The sequence below is a fragment of the Wallemia mellicola genome (assembly GCF_000263375.1).
Source record: "Wallemia mellicola CBS 633.66 unplaced genomic scaffold WALSEscaffold_4, whole genome shotgun sequence".
Taxonomy (NCBI): Eukaryota; Fungi; Basidiomycota; class Wallemiomycetes; order Wallemiales; family Wallemiaceae; genus Wallemia; species Wallemia mellicola.
Window position 1 is genome coordinate 371,948 of NW_006531961.1, and position 16,689 is coordinate 388,636.

The 16,689-nt window shown below is 40.3% G+C and overlaps 10 protein-coding genes across 10 annotated transcripts; 6 read left to right on the forward strand and 4 right to left on the reverse strand.

The window, feature by feature from the left end:
* Positions 1-258: 258 nt before the first annotated feature.
* On the reverse strand, positions 259-1,568 carry WALSEDRAFT_31641 (hypothetical protein). Its single transcript, XM_006956965.1, has 4 exons — positions 1,323-1,568; positions 1,184-1,270; positions 795-1,139; positions 259-748 (listed from the first exon to the last, which is right to left on the reverse strand). The coding sequence occupies exons 1-4, from the start codon at positions 1,538-1,540 to the stop codon at positions 367-369; spliced, it is 1,032 nt and encodes a 343-aa protein (XP_006957027.1). The 5' UTR covers positions 1,541-1,568; the 3' UTR covers positions 259-366.
* Positions 1,569-1,724: 156 nt separating this feature from the next.
* Positions 1,725-3,760, forward strand: WALSEDRAFT_43890 (dihydroxy-acid dehydratase). Its single transcript, XM_006956966.1, has 4 exons — positions 1,725-2,304; positions 2,349-2,540; positions 2,587-3,571; positions 3,622-3,760. Exons 1-4 carry the CDS (start codon positions 1,740-1,742, stop codon positions 3,710-3,712), a joined length of 1,833 nt encoding a protein of 610 aa, XP_006957028.1. The 5' UTR covers positions 1,725-1,739; the 3' UTR covers positions 3,713-3,760.
* On the forward strand, positions 3,760-5,703 carry WALSEDRAFT_31642 (hypothetical protein). Its single transcript, XM_006956967.1, has 6 exons — positions 3,760-3,985; positions 4,030-5,012; positions 5,064-5,259; positions 5,309-5,483; positions 5,527-5,575; positions 5,620-5,703. Exons 1-2 carry the CDS (start codon positions 3,772-3,774, stop codon positions 4,593-4,595), a joined length of 780 nt encoding a protein of 259 aa, XP_006957029.1. The 5' UTR covers positions 3,760-3,771; the 3' UTR covers positions 4,596-5,012; positions 5,064-5,259; positions 5,309-5,483; positions 5,527-5,575; positions 5,620-5,703.
* On the reverse strand, positions 3,760-5,711 carry WALSEDRAFT_43896 (phosphatidylinositol synthase). Its single transcript, XM_006956968.1, has 6 exons — positions 5,620-5,711; positions 5,527-5,575; positions 5,309-5,483; positions 5,064-5,259; positions 4,030-5,012; positions 3,760-3,985 (listed from the first exon to the last, which is right to left on the reverse strand). Exons 1-5 carry the CDS (start codon positions 5,701-5,703, stop codon positions 4,680-4,682), a joined length of 837 nt encoding a protein of 278 aa, XP_006957030.1. The 5' UTR covers positions 5,704-5,711; the 3' UTR covers positions 3,760-3,985; positions 4,030-4,679.
* A 47-nt stretch (positions 5,712-5,758) lies between these two features.
* Positions 5,759-8,132, forward strand: WALSEDRAFT_50503 (hypothetical protein; the record flags this gene model as incomplete). The annotated part of the gene is made up of 9 exons (XM_006956969.1): positions 5,759-5,776; positions 5,824-5,967; positions 6,011-6,119; positions 6,166-6,344; positions 6,395-6,718; positions 6,764-6,883; positions 6,929-7,344; positions 7,388-8,087; positions 8,130-8,132. The coding sequence occupies 9 exons, from the start codon at positions 5,759-5,761 to the stop codon at positions 8,130-8,132; spliced, it is 2,013 nt and encodes a 670-aa protein (XP_006957031.1).
* A 538-nt stretch (positions 8,133-8,670) lies between these two features.
* Positions 8,671-9,280, forward strand: WALSEDRAFT_15775 (hypothetical protein; the record flags this gene model as incomplete). The annotated part of the gene is made up of 3 exons (XM_006956780.1): positions 8,671-8,728; positions 8,779-9,158; positions 9,212-9,280. Coding segments are annotated over 3 exons (507 nt in total), but the record flags the coding sequence as incomplete, so codon positions are not given.
* Positions 9,281-9,506: 226 nt separating this feature from the next.
* WALSEDRAFT_36287 (hypothetical protein) lies at positions 9,507-13,792 on the forward strand. Its single transcript, XM_006956970.1, has 9 exons — positions 9,507-9,545; positions 9,596-9,784; positions 9,831-10,463; positions 10,511-10,573; positions 10,618-10,962; positions 11,006-12,326; positions 12,375-12,753; positions 12,801-12,991; positions 13,036-13,792. Exons 1-6 carry the CDS (start codon positions 9,538-9,540, stop codon positions 11,202-11,204), a joined length of 1,437 nt encoding a protein of 478 aa, XP_006957032.1. The 5' UTR covers positions 9,507-9,537; the 3' UTR covers positions 11,205-12,326; positions 12,375-12,753; positions 12,801-12,991; positions 13,036-13,792.
* On the reverse strand, positions 9,596-14,345 carry WALSEDRAFT_31647 (hypothetical protein). Its single transcript, XM_006956971.1, has 9 exons — positions 13,755-14,345; positions 13,036-13,707; positions 12,801-12,991; positions 12,375-12,753; positions 11,006-12,326; positions 10,821-10,962; positions 10,618-10,772; positions 10,511-10,573; positions 9,596-10,463 (listed from the first exon to the last, which is right to left on the reverse strand). Exons 1-5 carry the CDS (start codon positions 14,127-14,129, stop codon positions 11,325-11,327), a joined length of 2,619 nt encoding a protein of 872 aa, XP_006957033.1. The 5' UTR covers positions 14,130-14,345; the 3' UTR covers positions 9,596-10,463; positions 10,511-10,573; positions 10,618-10,772; positions 10,821-10,962; positions 11,006-11,324.
* Positions 14,346-14,546: 201 nt separating this feature from the next.
* WALSEDRAFT_59719 (hypothetical protein) lies at positions 14,547-15,583 on the forward strand (the record flags this gene model as incomplete). The annotated part of the gene is made up of 3 exons (XM_006956972.1): positions 14,547-15,098; positions 15,148-15,321; positions 15,369-15,583. The coding sequence occupies 3 exons, from the start codon at positions 14,550-14,552 to the stop codon at positions 15,519-15,521; spliced, it is 876 nt and encodes a 291-aa protein (XP_006957034.1). The 3' UTR covers positions 15,522-15,583.
* WALSEDRAFT_59720 (hypothetical protein) lies at positions 15,543-16,680 on the reverse strand. The gene is made up of 3 exons (XM_006956973.1): positions 16,316-16,680; positions 16,049-16,270; positions 15,543-15,998 (listed from the first exon to the last, which is right to left on the reverse strand). Exons 1-3 carry the CDS (start codon positions 16,661-16,663, stop codon positions 15,591-15,593), a joined length of 978 nt encoding a protein of 325 aa, XP_006957035.1. The 5' UTR covers positions 16,664-16,680; the 3' UTR covers positions 15,543-15,590.
* Positions 16,681-16,689: the final 9 nt, after the last annotated feature.

A 16,689-nucleotide genomic window follows, 5' to 3' on the forward strand; every position in this document is an offset into this window, starting at 1 on the left:
AAAGTTTTCAAAAACAAGCTTGCAAGTTTGTTCGTGTTTTGCACAGTTGTCACGTAGATCTTCCCGAGTGGCACGCCAACATATCATACCGGTTAGGAACAGAAGCGTATAACAACTACAAAACGCGTTTGTAGCTAATTTTAGTGGAAATACGGGTAAGTATGCGGAATTTTAATTATAACATCCTTAGACACTTAAGACAATCGAGATCCGAAAAGTAAAACATCACAAAGTTGACAGAAAAGTACATATTTAGAGCTTACGTACAAATTTAGTAATAAACGAATAAAAATAAAGTAAAATTATCGTAACGGTTCCATTATTAATGTTCTTTGGTCTTGTTGTAAATTAACAGTAGCTAGTGACTTAAGCATTTTCCAAGGCGTGAATCTGAGCAGTACGTGCCACAGGGTTATTGGATTGGCCTTGGCTGCCACTTCCAGATGCTTGACTGGCTCCCATACCTTGTGTCAAACCAGAGACACCGTCTGCTGACATTGGTACGAAGATAGTCTTAGCATTAGAAGTCTTTGCCATGTTTTGAAGTGCATCCAAGTGTCTAATAGACATAGCTGCTGGAGTAGCAAGTAATTCCGCTGTCTTCTTCATAAGCTTAGCTGCAGATACTTCACCCTCAGCTGCGATGACCTTTGCTTCTGCTTGACGTGTAGCACGTGCTGAAGCGGCCAAGGCGACTTGATCAGATTCCGAGAGGTGTACATCACGTATAGAGATAGAAACGAGGACACTGAAAATCGTTAGTGACATCCTTCTTAAATCTGAATAATACTCACCCCCATTCTTGGGTAATGGACGTGACGATCTCTTCAATGGCTCTAGATATTTGCTCTCTATCTTGAATCAGAGATTGTAAGTTTCTCGAACCCAAAACTGATCTCAAAGTGATTTGAGAGCGCTCAATGACGGAATTTCTCATATCTTCAACTGCGTACGCTGCTTTATAAGGATTCTGTACTACGTAATAAATAACACCGTCAACTCTAACAGTAACATTGTCCTTTGTGATTGCTACTTGGTCCTTAATGTTGGCCAATTGAGTACGGACAGAGACTCGTTCAAGGGATTCAGAGCAAAGATTGATCTTAACCAAACCAGGATCAACAGATTTGTAAAATGCACTGTAATATTTAAGTAAAAGTGTCAAAGATAGTATAAAACGCACCCAAAGCGACTGACAAGACCAACTGAACCCTGATCAACTTCTTTAAATGGATTTGGACAAGGACAGCATGGTATAGCACCAAAGAAACTTTTAGATTGCGTTAGTTACGTATTATTTACTCCGAAATGGAGGATCTCACCCGATACAAGATCCGAGGCCATTGATGAAACTTCCATATGCAGAATGCTCATTGCGTGGTACCTCCAGTGTTTGAGCGTAGCTTGGCTGCATTTGGTCCTTTTGGAGGGGTTGCACCTGTACCGTGTGGCGGTTTGGCGGAGCGCTACTAGCAGGAGCAGTAGCTGGCTTGACTGGTTCTTCGATGTCGGTTCCGTGATTAACTTCTTCTGCTACCATTATGAGTGTAGAATATAAAGGATGGTCTTGGCAAAGCAGCTGTCAAAAGTACCGTCACTACCTAAAATCTAGGCTGTGCATATGATTTAATAATCGATTTTATATATTATATTTTGCTAAAATATTTCATATCGTAATATTTTCTGTATATAGAAATCAGCAGACCAGTCGCTGGAGAATTGAGGCGACGGCAGCATATATGGAGTTTGGCAAATTAAATTACTCGTATTATAATCATGTCAGTCAATATGTATGTTTAAATAATTGGCTTCCTTCAAATCTGATAATAGATAGACATCCGATAAAGAAATCAAGTGAGCAGAAAGTAAAGCTAAACAAGTACTCGTCTGTCATTACAGAAGATATTTCTCATCTAGGAGCCCAAGCGTTTTTACATGCTATCGGTCTCAAGGAGGAGGACCTCGAAAAACCACAAGTCGGTGTCCTCTCCGTTGGTTTTGATAGCAATCCATGTAATAACCTTCTTAACAAGTTTGGCGAATACGTAAAACAATCTTTAGAGAAGGAAAATCTTCTTGGTTTCGCAGCCAGTTCTGTTGGTGTCTCAGACGCGATTACTCAGGGTACAAGTGGTATGAACTACAGTTTACCTAGCAGAGACCTCATAGCCGACTCATTTCAGATGATTGTTGAGGCACAACAATACGATGCTAGTGTTTTGATACCTGGTTGTGATAAGAACATGCCTGGTGCGCTAATGGCAGCTTTGAGATACAACAGACCCTCAATAATAGTTTATGGAGGTGAGACAAATGAAACATCGTAAACTTTACTAACAGTTTGATAGGTACAATTAAACCTGGCACGCATCAGATCGATTGTCAGCCCCTCAATGTTAAAAAGGGTGATCAAAGCAACATCACTGATACTTTCGAGGCTTATGGTGCATATCTCAACGGTAAAATTAGTGAACCTGAGCTAAAAATCATCAAACAAAACGCATGTCCTGGTTCTGGATCATGTGGTGGTCTTTTCACAGGTATGATTACATCATTAGTAAAGTTTACTATCTAATTCACCTATAGCCAACACTATGTCGAGTATTATTGAAGCAATGGGTATGTGTTTAAGCTATTCAGCTTGTACGCCAGCCGAGACTACCGAAAAGGTACAAGAATGCTTAAAAATTGGCCCAGTAGTACGTAACCTTCTCGAAAAGGATATAAAACCACGCGACATTATGACTAGAAGCGCATTTTTGAACGCAATCACCATTGTTATGATATTGGGTGGATCAACCAACAGCGTTTTGCATTTATTAGCTATTGCACGTAGTGGTGATGTCGAATTGACAATGCAAGACTTCAGTGATGTTGCTGCACGTACACCCTTCCTGGCAAATATGAAGCCTTCTGGTAAGTACATGATGCAAGATCTACACGAGGTTGGTGGTCTCCCAGCAGTCCTCAAGTATGTTTACGATAGCACCGACTTGTTGGATGGAAGTTGTCTCACCGTCACCGGTCAAACTCTTGCTGAAAATCTCGCAAACATCACAGTTGATTATGATAAATTCCATACCGTCATCCATCCTCTCCAGGCACCAATAAAAGATACTGGACATATTCGTATACTTAACGGATCATTGGCTCCTGGCAACGCAGTTGCAAAGATTACTGGTAAGGAAGGTCTGAAATTCGAAGGAACAGCCATGTGCTTCGAGGAAGAGGATGACGTTTTGCAGGCAGTTGCGGATAAGCGTATAGTTGCAGGAACAGCTGTTATTCTTCGATACAAGGGCCCTAAGGGGGCGCCTGGAATGCCAGAAATGTTAACACCAACTGCAGCCCTCTATGGTGCAGGATTGAGTCAATCGTCATGTCTTATTACAGACGGTCGCTTTTCAGGTGCTTCACATGGATTTGTCATTGGCCATGTTGTTCCGGAAGCCTTTAATGGTGGTCCTATAGCGCTGATCAAAGATGGTGATCGAGTTATTGTCGATGCCATCGAGAACACAATCGATGTAGACATAAGCCAGGAAGAACTCGCTAAAAGGCAAGCTGAGTGGTAAGAATGCCTTTCTAAGTAATACACCCATAAATTAATAACAAACATAGGAAACCTCGTCCATTGAAGCACCAGAGGGGTGTCTTGTATAAATATTCCAAACTTGTGTCTGACGCTTCTCATGGTGCATACACTGACTAACATATCTTGCATTGCATTGTAATAACATTTGAGTTTATTTCTTTCTTATCAACTATCAAATGAGAAACGCGAACGACGCACTGAACAGTCTATCAGCCAGACTAAAGGGAGAAGTAGACAGTATAACAGCGCAAATAGAAGCTGGAAATGAATTTGAAATATATATTAAAGCGCTGTCGCTATTGACTGATATTGAGCATCTCCGTAAAAATATTGGACTCGAATTTGAGGGATACGACAACTTTAGAGGATTTGTAGATAGTACAGAGAAAAAGGTAATTAAATTTGTTCAAAGTCGTGCATTTATTAACATCTACAGGCTTCCAGCGACCTTGTATACCCAACTTTACCGCCAACTATCGATGCCGTTCTAGATAACAAAGAAACACTATCAGAAGAGCCTGAATTTGTTCCTAGAGAGCTCACGGATACAGTGAATGAAGTTTCTCTCGAGAAGCCTACAACGTCACAACCAGTTCAACCATCCGAACCTGTCAAAAAGCCACAACCATCGTATACGTACGACTATCACAAAGAAAAGGAACTTTATGAGTCTAGAAGGAAAGGCAAGGATACCAATGGTGCAGTATCACAAAGATCAGCTCGCGCAGAACAAGATGATCTGTCTGAAGAGCTGATAGCCATGACAAAACAGCTCAAACAGAACGCTTTGGCATTGTCACAAGGCTTGAGTAGCGATATGCCCCTTATTGAACAAACTAGCAACAAATTGGAAGGTAATGCAGATAAGATGACGACACAACGGAAACAACTCAATATTTTCTCAAGCAGTAGCCGTGCAACTACCTGTCTAACTTTCAGTTCGATAGTGATAGTTTTCATATCTTGGATAATACTATTTATGATAATCAAATTGACCTAATCATTAAAGGCAAATTACAGTAATAAAGAGAAAAAAGTGTAACTAGAAACGCGTAAAGTTATTCCATTTGCATTAAGGAAATTATTATTGCTTTTTTTGTCTATTGTTAGCTCTTTCACTCAAATCTACGCCAACTAAAGTTTTTGAAGCTTTCCAGAATTGAACTACATTTATAACTTGTTTTGTGAAGCAAATAGGGAAAGTTACGATAGCCACCAAGTGAGCAGGATTGATATTGATGACGTAGTTTGTGAAATTTTCAAATGCAGCAGCTGATATCTGTTGTTTCAAGACATCAGGAACTAATGAGTGTACCAATGCAGCACTTAAACCGATAGCAGGAAGTTTGCTGGTGTATATAATGTAAAGTGCGACGAAAAATATTTCGTTACCTGCACAAAAGATAAAAAGGGTAATCTACGGCGGCCGAGTTAGTGGGGGAAAGCATATAGATGGTTATGAACTAACCCTGTTGTTGTAATAAAGCCAAAGAATCTTAGATACCTCCGATTGGATGAGCTTGTGTGATGTTGCGCCAGTGACGAGTGATGCATACATGTGGATAAAGTGTGAGGAGAAGTCAAGTGCGATAAGGAATTGGAAGAGCGTAGACCAGTCAGGATAAGCTGACGAAAGGAATACCATTAAAGAAGTCGTTGAACATCTGGAATTGCGTTGTTAGAAAGTCTTTCATACAACAATGAAAAACACACCTATCTGTGACCATATCAAGAACACCTCCAAGTTTTGAAGTCTGGTTGAATGATCGTGCGGCCATACCATCTGCTACATCGAGTATTGCGCTGATGCAGTAGAGTACGGCACAGACCTTGGGGTGATCTTTCATAGAACGGACTGCCAGTGCAGCAAAAACGATTCGAAGATAACCTGAGGCTGTTAGATAATTATATATGTATAATAAGCTAAGTACCTATCAAATTTGGTACGAATAGGTAGATATTCTCCTCTTGCTCATTTGCCTGGGATTTGTTGGCATAAGTTAATGTAGAGAATAAATACCTACAAGGTCAATAGCGCCTTGTTGAGTTATCCTTTCAAAGATGCTCCTTGAGGTTTTCTGGGTCTTTTGATTTTTGGATGTTGGCATAACTGGTTAAACCGTCGCATTTGGGAAGACGATAGTCGATAACGCGTTATTTATTATGGAAGCGGATACGAGAGTGAATAACGATTTTATTCGTCACTTTATTCATTAATTCCCTTATAGGCTGTATCTGTGAGCCGTAGAAGGTTACCTAAGAAATCTACTGGGAGCTATCTACCTTCGTTTGACTGGGATATCGACAATGGAAATCTAATACGTACCCAAGCATTCCAGGCGTGTAGAAATAGCTTACATGCTAGAGCACACGTGCGTTTATCGCGTATATCTTGACATCTCTAATCTCTCATAGGAAGTTATGGCTAGATTACTCGAAGGCGTTGCCGATGACGCGTTTGAAGTACTCCAAAGTTCTCCAGATATTGAGATAGTAGATGAAATTCCTACTTGCGTATTAATCTGTACGTTTACTTTCTCATTGAGAGATCCCCACCTGAGATAGTACAGCACATGAGCCAACATCAAATCTAGTCATTCTTAAACGTCTCAAAGATCTCACTGATAGCGCAGACTTCATCACCCTCGAGCTCGGCTGGCAGGAATTTGGTAGTACTCCCAGCCTCCAGAATGGTATAAAAAGCATTGTTGCAGGTATTCTAGATAAATACGCCGAAGAAAGCAATTTGGTAAGTAACGTTTTATTCCTCTTGACGCCATTGATCTCGCAATGTTTTAGAAATCATACATAAATCATACACTAAATATTTCTGATTTCAATACAATTTATAGATGGTACGAAGATACCTTCTCCGACGAAATTAAACCAAAGATTGTTCTGACATTACGCGATTTCGAAGCCCTTCCTCCACCATTAGTACAGGATTTCATCAGTTTACTGTCCTATTATCGTAAACTTATACCAGTTCACCTCGTAATTTGTGTAGACTCATCACCAGCTGCCGTGTATCGTTTGCTACCACGTTACACAATCATACAACTTGCAATGTCTCAAGTGGCTGCACCATCCGCCAACGAAACATTCGAAGCAGTTATAGGAGAGGTAAGGCAGAAAAATTGACCCCAATTAACCTGACAAACCCTTTAGTTATTCTTTTCGATATATTATGATGCACCTTTTGCCTTAGACAGTACTGCTTATGATGTCTTATTCGACACTTTCAACCATTCACAAAACTCTTTCGAGCACCTTTTGCATACAATTGATGTAAGTAATCCGTACAAGTGGAGGCATTCAATAATGTAATTATAGATGCAACTTCTAGACCACTTCTTCCAACCACATTCAATATTCTTCAATACAGACGTACTTCATTCGAACATGATAAAAGATGACAAGGTTTGGCGTTATGTGTTGTCACTATCATCAACAATCAGTTATCTTAGACAAGGACGGGATGCAGTTGATCATAATCTGTGCAAGGAGATCCTAGCAGAAAAAGTAAACAGTAAAGGTCTTTTAAAGTCCCTTGTTAGACTGCGCAAGGCATTTACAAAGAGTCTGGCAGATGAAAATGATGCTTTCCAAGCGCTGATATTTCTCCGTTCGTTCATTCACTCCGTTGTACCAGACAGCAAGGAATTTATACCCAACAAGCGAGCGCTTATGCAAGGAAAAATGCACGGCGAGTTGTCCAAACCTATTTCGCGTGCAGTTCAAAATATAAGGTATGTTACTTTTTAGTCATGAGTTAACTAACGTGTAATGAAGTTTGATGTCGAAAACGCAATTATATGATTGGCTAGGAGGATACCTTGCTACGTACCCTCAAGGTAACTCACAAAAGCTTGCCAATAAGCAACTTGAAAAGTTTGAGGAGACTTTCGTTGATAATAATGGTGAAGTCAAACTGAAAAATAAAGATCATACAACGCGTGATCCGAAATTTGTTGAATTCGCCGAGAATTGTGCTAATGATTGGACAGAATTCTTTACGAGTACTCTGATTGAAGAGAAGGTGATACCATTTCAAGAGATTTGGACATTATATACCAGTGTTGATCTGCAAATGATAGTTAATCCATCACCAAGGCACGCAATATTAACTGCATTGCGTCACCCAGAGAAATTATTAAGTCAACATTATGAAGATATATCAAACGATGACGTCGTACCAAGTACATTAACGCCTGATATTACAATCGCATTTAGGTGCTACACAGAGGGTGGAAAATTGTTGAATTTGAGTGACTGGTTTACAGCTTTCAAAGCTGTCTTAAATGTAGATGAGGAGAAAAAGTCAGAAAAGAGTAGCAAAAAGCGGAAGGGTGAAACAATAGATGAAGATGAGATGGAAGTCCAAAAGCAAGCTAGATTCACTCAAGCTGTGAATGAATTGGACAGTATTGGGTTCCTTAAGAAGGCTAGTGCAAGGAACCGGAATATAGTAGCTCGTACAGTATTTTTGAAAGTTGAGGATGATAATGATAATGAATTCGATGAAAATGAAGAGTAAAAGATAATTTATACTATTTGATTTAACATTCTTCGACTGCTTGACCGTTTGTTAAAAAAAAGGATAATCCTCTGTTTATATTTTCTTTACATTTACTAATATCGAGGTCGTGAATTTGACTCGCACTTAGCAATTCCGTATCTCCGCAATCGCCATCTTTAATCAAGACGACCAAGAAGAATGAGCGAGCCAGTTAAGCTTAGAATTACTTGTAAATTGAAGGTACTCTCATATAAAGTTACTAACAGCTATTACAGATAACGATATACACACTGTAAGTCGATATAGATGGACTATGAAGACATCTCTGACTAGAGCTATTCAGATGATTGGCGAAACAGCAGCCAAGATCAAGAAGGACTTGTGGGTGTCCTCATTTACGTTATGATTTGATATACTAACATTCGCTTAGTGATCCTAACATTATGGTAAGGTTGTTACACGGTCGTATTTCTATCTGACAGCAGCATTAAGGTTGCCATTGGTGGAGGGTGAGTTCATTATACACGTATGTCACACAAACTAATCGTATATCAGTGGTTTCTTCCCTGCCCGTGTTCTCCGTACATTCTTGAAAACAAAGGGCTCAAAAAATAGTGAGGAAGAATATATAGCTACATATGCATCATAATTTATACAAAAACAGTCCCAATCCAAGCTATTGGCCTTTCACTCTATGAGGAACTTCCAGACACAACCGTTGAACAAGTTGGTACAGAAGTTATTAGAACACAGTGGTTAGATTTCTCTACACTCGGTGAAAAGAGTTTAGTTGGAAAACGCGTCCTTATCGTCGATGAAGTCGATGACACAAGGAAAACATTAGGGTACGCCGTCAGCGAACTCCAAAAGGACGTCCAAGAGCAATACAAGCATCTTCCAGCGGATACACCACCCACCGAGTTTGCTATTTTTGTCGTACACAACAAATTGAAGGAGAAAGCAGCTGGAATCCCTTCAGATGTTAAGTACTTCCCTGGTGCAGAGATTGAAGATATCTGGGTAGATTATCCATGGGAGCAACAAGTGAGATTTTCTTATCTGCTCATAAAAAAAACACGCTTACATGTACCCTGTAGGATATCATTGAACACACTCGTCTTGCTGAAGAAGATAAAAAAAAGCAAGCTTCTGCATCTCAACAGTAAAACACTCTATAGAATTTTTTTCTTCCAAATTACTAGGATTTTATACATTCGACTTTTTAAATGATTAAAGATATAAGTTAGATAAGCAGCAGGCGCAATGAGGGCGTAAGCTTGTTACTCTTGAATTTGAATCGGATGTTATTTTTTGAATTGCTATGCTTACTAATTCCGTCGAGGCTTTTCTATGCTGGGGACCGATGTTTACATCATCACATAAAATCAATTTTCCGCTTTTCTAGACAGCGATCAGCGAAATAATGACTAGGTACAAAATATTTAAAAATATTTAATATTTTAATTCTAATTATCCTCTAGATTATCCCATAAAGAGTCATCTTCAGATAAGGATCAGATGGTAGATAGAGAAGATAACGCCACTGAACGAGCATCGCAATCAGCCTTATATAGTAAGGGCTTCTGGTCACCAGACTTGAAGCCCCTACGTGCTACATACTTCAAGATTTTGTCTGGTTCCGTGGTTCTGACAATAATAGCGATATGGTCGTGAGTATTGCCATTATAAAGAAGTATGTACATCTAAACAACATAGATGCCTGCAAGTTTATTGGGCAAGTATAGCACACGAGTCAGGTCGACTATTTCAGGTGAACTCGGTCTTTGTTAATAGAGACATTACAAACGGCGTGAATGGCACGTTAGGCGACACATTACGTACTACAATATTCCAATCGCTTAACGAAAAACATCATTTGGGATGGACTGAGGAGCCCTCCGAGAAGGTTCCAACAGCCGAGAGTATAGAAGAAGCACTAGTCGAGGACGAATGGGCATGGGTATTCGTAGTAGCCGAGCAGGATGCAACTCAGAATTTAATAATCGCGCGCGAAAATGGCGACAGTAGCTATGATCCTATGTCTTCAGTCAGTATTTACTATGCCGAAGCGCGTAATGAACAAGCAGCTGGAATAGTTTTGCCCACAACCCAAAAATTAGTGCAGCAAGCAACGATCCAAGCTGGTACACAAATGTTAGCTGCTTACATGTCCCAACAAGGCGGTAATGTTACTGCGATGGAGGCACTCACAAATGCACCTCAAACTGCTGCTACTCCATTTGCTACTACTATCAATAATTTTAGACCATTTGACCAACCAGTTGCTAGGGCCATCACACTTGTTGGTCTCATTTATCTCACTATTTTAAGCTTCATATGTACAATGGCGTGAGTTGACTTATACTTTGTATACGAAGTTTCTCATAACTCTATAGTCATTCTGCTGCTAGACCGCTCCTAGAGAAACATCTCACTTTGAGGTCTTACATTGGCATGAGGTGGGTATTAACTTCGCTTTTTGCAATTTGCTAACACATTATAGACTTTTGGTCCCCCTCTTTTTATACACCATTCTGTCGCTCTTCTTTGCAATGCTAAATTTACCGTGGGACGTACATTTCAATGCGCACTTCAGCAACACTGCTAAAGGCTTTTTCTGTACTTATGCCCTATTGCTTTGTGGAATGGCAGCTCTAGGTATGTGTTTTGAAACATTGGCACATCCATTATTGATATCGCCTACAGGACTTGCGACAGAAGCTATTATTACCGTCATTGGACCACAATTTATGGCATATGCTCTTATCGCTTTGATTATTTCAAACGTTTCAGTAGCAGCCTTGCCGGTTGACTTACAAGTATGGTTTTTCAGGTATTATCCTGCTATGTGAGTGACGTTTGCTTTGTCAACTATACTAAAACTTTAATAGGGTTTATTATCATATCAATAGAGGTATACGTTGTATCATTTTCAACACTAAAAACGAGCTGGGATTCAATTTCGGCGTTTGTCTCGCCTGGGTCGTCTTCAGCATTGGAACAATTTCGGCATTTACAGCTTTATATCGTAGATTGGATATAAAGAAAGCACAAAAGGAATCAGAAACACAAGGAGAAAACAAAGCTTAACAAAGCTTAATTATTCATACTATTATCATTATAAACTAAGGATCCACCACTCTTACTAATTCTATGTACTTATTACTATTCTTATAAATCTATATAATAATTTAATGCATTCTAACCATTTTAATTTGTTAATTCCTCCCAGTCATCAGATTGATGAGTTGATACACTTCCTTGTCTTGATAATTGAGGTGTTGATTGTCCAGATGGTTTACGGAATTCGATGACACCAGCTTTGTCTTGCTTATATTCATCGACCAATTTAGTGAGTAATTGTGAAGGAAGATGTGAACCAATCTTGCGTCTAATAGTGATAACATCTTCGAAAATTTCTGTATCAAAACCGTATGCCTCAGCGTAATCAATGCAAAATGCACTTCTTGATTTATTCATAAGTGGTAATTGTAGAGCTCTATTTGAAGAATCAATGAATTCATTATAGGCTTTCTCAATACCACTAACGAAACCTTGATTTATTTGAGCAAATCTGATAGTTTCACTTGAAAAGTTGTAATCAATTTTACGCTTAAATGTATCATTAATTCCTAAAGCTCTTGCTAATCTTGAATTACGTTCTGCTGCCGCACAACTACTCTTACATTCAAGGTAGACATCCTGCTTTGAGTGAGTGTTGGATAATGAAGCACCACAAGTTGCTTTAGCCTTCTGAGTTCCACATTTGCAAGCCATAATTATCACCGCCTGACAGGGCATCGATTCATCGCATGGTGTCAAACCATGACATTGTGCAATGTCAGTATGTGAACAGATTGATCTCAATTTTCCACAAACTGAACTACAGGCTTCCTCCGGTCCTCTACATTCATCTTTATGACAGCTTTTCTTGCATCGATGTCCACATTCTTGAATTTTGTCGCACTTTTTTCCACATCTTACATTCTCCTGAGAACATCTAACGTTCGAAATTTGAGATTTACCGCATTGACATGAACGTGTTGTCAAGAATGGGCAAGGTGGACAACTAACATCATCACCATGGCAAGTGTGTGATGGACGTGGATGACCACATTCTGGAGGTGGTCTATTACATGGATATGTACAGTGTATTTCTGTTCCACATGGTATTGGAGGTTCAAGTGTAGTGTTACCACAACTGCAAGTGAGCTGGAGAAGTGGTCAATATTTAAACACTGAAGAAATAATCATACCCACTTCATCAAATGATGCATTCAGACATGGACCACACTTTCCTTTATGATCTGGTTCGAGACATTTGTGAGTACCGCAAGATAAGGTCTTTCCACAAATGATTGGACATGTATGCCACATTTGCATAACTTCTTCAGGAATTTGAGTGTCAATCAATGCCTTACGTTTACCACGTCTGTCTTCAAATTCACGCAATGGACAACAACGTTTGAGACACTCGTGCTTTCCACAAAGTCTGAGTGAGTGACAAACTCTATCGCAAAGTACCTCCTCGCCTTCTTGTTGCACTTCAAAGCATTTCCTTGTTACTTTTGATACACCACAGCGACACACCGTTGTAATTTCCGCATCACAAGGTGGGCATTCATCTGTGTGACATTTCCTAACTACGTGTTAGCGGTAGTTTATCTAGAAAGTATGCTCACTCACGATTTACAGATGTGACCACAGTTTAAATGAGACTTTCCACACGTTTTACCGCAAGAAGCTATTGGGTCTTGACAGCTCTTTCTCTCGCCATTATTGAGCTCTTTGAGAGCATGCTTCCCACAAGGACATCTAGTAATGACCTCTGGGGAGAGCGGGCAAGTGAGAGCTTTGCGAGAAGGCGGGTGACAAAACTGATAGGTGTTAGTAGACTAAAAAGCTTAAAAGTATTACCCACTCCTTGACACTTGTGGAAATTACAGTCATAGTATTCACCACATACATTGGAACATTCCCATAGAGCAATATAAAACTCATCTTTGCTATAACATGCTTGTTTACCGAGATATCCACGAGTTCCACAAGGCTTTTCGCTTCTTTCTTTCCCACAATAACACTTGCTGTTCTCAACTTTGTTACAAGGTGAGCAAGGTCCAGGATGACACTGATCAATGCAAGAATGTTGACCACAACCGAGTTGTTTTCCACAGACATCGCCGCAGGCAGTTGGTAAAATTTTACCAGTCGACGGATCTCTCGGTGCATATGCACATTTGATTGGTGTTGTAGTCTTACCACAATGGCATTTTACATGAAGTGAAGTTTGACAGTCCATACATGGTCCAGGATGGCAAGGAAGTGGGCATGGATGTTTGCAATGTTGTCTCTTCCTTGAACAAGACTGACCGCAGGAGTGAGGGACTGCCAGTTTGTCTGGTTTTGGATCACGCTGTCTCCTACAGAAACATCTATATTCGCGTGGTATTTTTGTTGATTTCGTCTGACAGCCGGGACACCTCCAATGCTTCTGTTCGCCTTCTTTGAACGGCTGTCCAAAAGATTGCTTGGCCCATTCTGTGATGCACTTCAAGTGGTAGACGTTGAAGCAAGTGTTACATGAGTGTGTTCTCTGAAAGACCTGTAAGAAAAATTCTATAATATAAACAAAGAACTTACATCCTGAGTTTTGACAACTTCAAAACAAATCAGACACTCCACCTTTCCAACTCTCAATTCACGCTCTAAACGTGAGCGAATATCGTCTTCATCAGTCGTTTCAACTTGTGGTATTGGTGGCAACGGTTGAGATTGCTGACCAGACTGAGTGAGAGAACCGTTGAACTTCCTACGTGGCTTTGGCTTTGGTCTGTCGGAGTTGCTAGGCTCGCTGGATGGCTGAGTACTTGATTCCTCGTTCGTTTCTGAGATTGATTGCCTAGTAGAATGGGATTTGCGACCGCCACGAGCACCATGGCCCCTACCACGACCTCTTCCACGACCTCTGGAAGATGTAGACGGTTTATTGTCTGCTCTATTCCCTGGTATCTCCATCGGAAGATGATGGTTGAGAAGGAAGAAACGAGATGGGAGTTAAAAGTGAAAGATGCGGAAGTACACCGTATGCTATAGCTATGTTAATGTATTATAGTCTTATCGCTGGTGACTTCTATATCAGACATCTCTAGTTAATGTCACAATAGTGAAAACAAGAGATGTTGTAATTTAATAGATATTAGATAGTACTACAAAGACATATCCACTTGAAATTCTACTTCATCTCTTGTTTTACACTTGATGGTCGACCGTCAAGATAACGGTTGAACTGATGCGGTGATTGTTCGACTGTCCGACTGAGGCGTTCGCTGTATAATAGTTAATGGATTCTCTCTTTACTACGATGATAGAAAAAAAAGGCTTAAAGATTATTTCTAAACTATGACAGCATTTATTACTTAGTCATTTATTACGTTCATGTCATCAGTTGTCGAAACTCGATACAAAAGCCCACCGGAGTGTAAGTTAAGCAGCGCACCACCAGAGTCTCCATCATTCTACCAAAGATTGGTAGAGTCGATCAGACCTCTGATTATTATCTCAATGATAGTTGTAAAGGGCGTACCATCGGCTGTCTTCTATCAATTAACGAACCCTTCCCTTGGTTTCTTCAATCCATTCAAATGGTTCGACTTAATCCACAAGCTTGGTTTCGCAAAGATACTCGCATACGGTGATGAGATCTGGGGTGGCTATAAGCGTCCACTTGTAGAACAAGCTAATGGAAAGATACTCGAAATTGGTGCTGGTTCAGGTGAAAACTTAAAGTATTACAACAAGGACAATGTTGAGACACTCTACGCGCTCGAACCTGAAAAAAGTTTAAGTACAATGTTGGCAGAAAACATAGTAAAACATGGTTTTGCTGAGAAGTCACTACTCATCCCAGTTGGTATTGATGATAAAGACAAGTTGGCAGCATTTGGTGTATCTGAGAACACATTTGACACTATCGTATTGGTACAGGTAAGACAAAACTATTCAACATCCTTTTTTACGTTATTAACATCATAAGGTTTGCTGTTCACTTCCTAACGCATCGGCACATTTCAAATATCTCCAATCATTACTCAAACCAGGTGGAAAACTAGTCATGTTCGAGCACGTCGCTTCTACAGATCCTCTCACAAGGATCTTGCAAAACCTTTACACTACTGTAATCTGGAAAAAAGCTGCACTTGGTTGTGAGGTAGGTTAATAAAAGTTTATCAAGATTTTCACCTAACCACATCACAGCTCAATCGCGCTTCTGGAATCTGGATGAAAGAACTCGGGGGTTGGGAACACGTTGATCTTCTCCGCCCGGAGGCTGAAAATTCTGGAACACTTCTCCCACATGATATTGGTGTATTCACAAAGGCCTCCTACGCTAACGTCGCACATGATTAATAATGTTATGCGAAAATATAAAAAAAAACTTGTACATGCCATATTATTACACTTTAACTGGATAAAATTTTATTCTTCAGAAGTCTCGTTCCTCTCTTCGAGACCCTCTATGCCATTATCATCACTGTCAGCTTCTTGAGCTTCAGCTTCCTCTTTTGCTGCCCTCTCTTGTAACTTCTTTATCAAATGTTTCGGTTTGTTAAATATGCCACCTGTTGGTGTACCACAGGCATAACATTTAGGTGTCTTCTGATATCTTTTTAAAGCAGCCTTCTTCTCAAAGTAATGTCCACATTTCGTTACGACAGGATCAACGAATGGTTCACGGGTTATGAGACATGCGAATGGCAAATCTTCATCCTCACTATCATCGCTATCGTCTTCGAATGCAGCGGCCCCTGACTTCTGAGCTTGCATTTTATTCCAGGCTTGGTCGAGTTGCCAGCCAGCCATATAATCCGAACGGTCGTGAAGGAACTAAGCTAGAGTTAGCAGTTGATCGCAAGACGAAAGTTCTAGACACTCACCTTACAGGTATCACCGTAGCCACACCAACCAGTCTCTTTGTAGTCTTTACAGACGTCAGGCTGGAAATCAGTGATCGTAATCTGACGTATGTTCGTGGGTGCGCGTACAGGGCCAGCTTTGAATTTATCAGACATACTGCTATCTGGTTTCTTCTTTAAGTGGCTTGTGTAAGAGTTCAGACCTTTGTACATTCCGTCGTCTTCGAGATCCTGTGCATCGACCTGATGGCGATTAGTAGGAAGATAGTCAACTAAGGCATAACAAACCTCATCGCCCTCTTTGTATTTCTTCAAGTTTGGACCGTCTATCGTTTCTGCGTCTAGGTCTACAACGGCTGTATTCCTATTCATCGTGTTATCATTTGAGTTCGTAGCGGACCAGGCGACGTCGACGACGCCACCGCCACTTTGATCGTTGTCGCTATCTTCACCCTTGCTGGTCTCTCTCTGGCGTTTCTTGCCAACGCCTTTAACGGCTGATCTCCGGTCTTTTACTGTGGCTACTGATGATTTCTCGTGGCTTTCTCTTGAATTATCCTTCGGCGGACTTTTCTGCCTTAAAGCCGCTGGCCTTCCTTTCTTTGAAGGCTTTTTGAAGCTCACGACATCGGTCATCCTGATAGTCGGTTTATAACAAGTTA

Coding starts and splice junctions, on each gene's coding strand:
- WALSEDRAFT_31641 (XM_006956965.1), bottom strand. CDS start 1,540: ATGGTAGCAGAAGAAGTTAATCACGGAACCGACATCGAAGAACCAGTC. Junction 1,271..1,322: donor GGCCTCGGATCTTGTATCGG/GTGAGATCCTCC, acceptor GCAATCTAAAAG/TTTCTTTGGTGCTATACCAT. Junction 1,140..1,183: donor GGTCTTGTCAGTCGCTTTGG/GTGCGTTTTATA, acceptor TAAATATTACAG/TGCATTTTACAAATCTGTTG.
- WALSEDRAFT_43890 (XM_006956966.1), top strand. CDS start 1,740: ATGGAGTTTGGCAAATTAAATTACTCGTATTATAATCATGTCAGTCAA. Junction 2,305..2,348: donor CTCAATAATAGTTTATGGAG/GTGAGACAAATG, acceptor ACAGTTTGATAG/GTACAATTAAACCTGGCACG. Junction 3,572..3,621: donor GCTAAAAGGCAAGCTGAGTG/GTAAGAATGCCT, acceptor TAACAAACATAG/GAAACCTCGTCCATTGAAGC.
- WALSEDRAFT_31642 (XM_006956967.1), top strand. CDS start 3,772: ATGAGAAACGCGAACGACGCACTGAACAGTCTATCAGCCAGACTAAAG. Junction 3,986..4,029: donor TGTAGATAGTACAGAGAAAA/AGGTAATTAAAT, acceptor ATTAACATCTAC/AGGCTTCCAGCGACCTTGTA.
- WALSEDRAFT_43896 (XM_006956968.1), bottom strand. CDS start 5,703: ATGCCAACATCCAAAAATCAAAAGACCCAGAAAACCTCAAGGAGCATC. Junction 5,576..5,619: donor AACAAGGCGCTATTGACCTT/GTAGGTATTTAT, acceptor AACAAATCCCAG/GCAAATGAGCAAGAGGAGAA. Junction 5,013..5,063: donor GGCTTTATTACAACAACAGG/GTTAGTTCATAA, acceptor CGGCCGCCGTAG/ATTACCCTTTTTATCTTTTG.
- WALSEDRAFT_36287 (XM_006956970.1), top strand. Junction 10,464..10,510: donor AGCTTCATATGTACAATGGC/GTGAGTTGACTT, acceptor ATAACTCTATAG/TCATTCTGCTGCTAGACCGC. Junction 10,574..10,617: donor AGGTCTTACATTGGCATGAG/GTGGGTATTAAC, acceptor AACACATTATAG/ACTTTTGGTCCCCCTCTTTT.
- WALSEDRAFT_31647 (XM_006956971.1), bottom strand. CDS start 14,129: ATGGAGATACCAGGGAATAGAGCAGACAATAAACCGTCTACATCTTCC. Junction 12,992..13,035: donor ATTTCCACAAGTGTCAAGGA/GTGGGTAATACT, acceptor AACACCTATCAG/TTTTGTCACCCGCCTTCTCG. Junction 12,327..12,374: donor TGAATGCATCATTTGATGAA/GTGGGTATGATT, acceptor CCACTTCTCCAG/CTCACTTGCAGTTGTGGTAA.
- WALSEDRAFT_59720 (XM_006956973.1), bottom strand. CDS start 16,663: ATGACCGATGTCGTGAGCTTCAAAAAGCCTTCAAAGAAAGGAAGGCCA. Junction 16,271..16,315: donor AATACAAAGAGGGCGATGAG/GTTTGTTATGCC, acceptor AATCGCCATCAG/GTCGATGCACAGGATCTCGA. Junction 15,999..16,048: donor GCTACGGTGATACCTGTAAG/GTGAGTGTCTAG, acceptor ACTCTAGCTTAG/TTCCTTCACGACCGTTCGGA.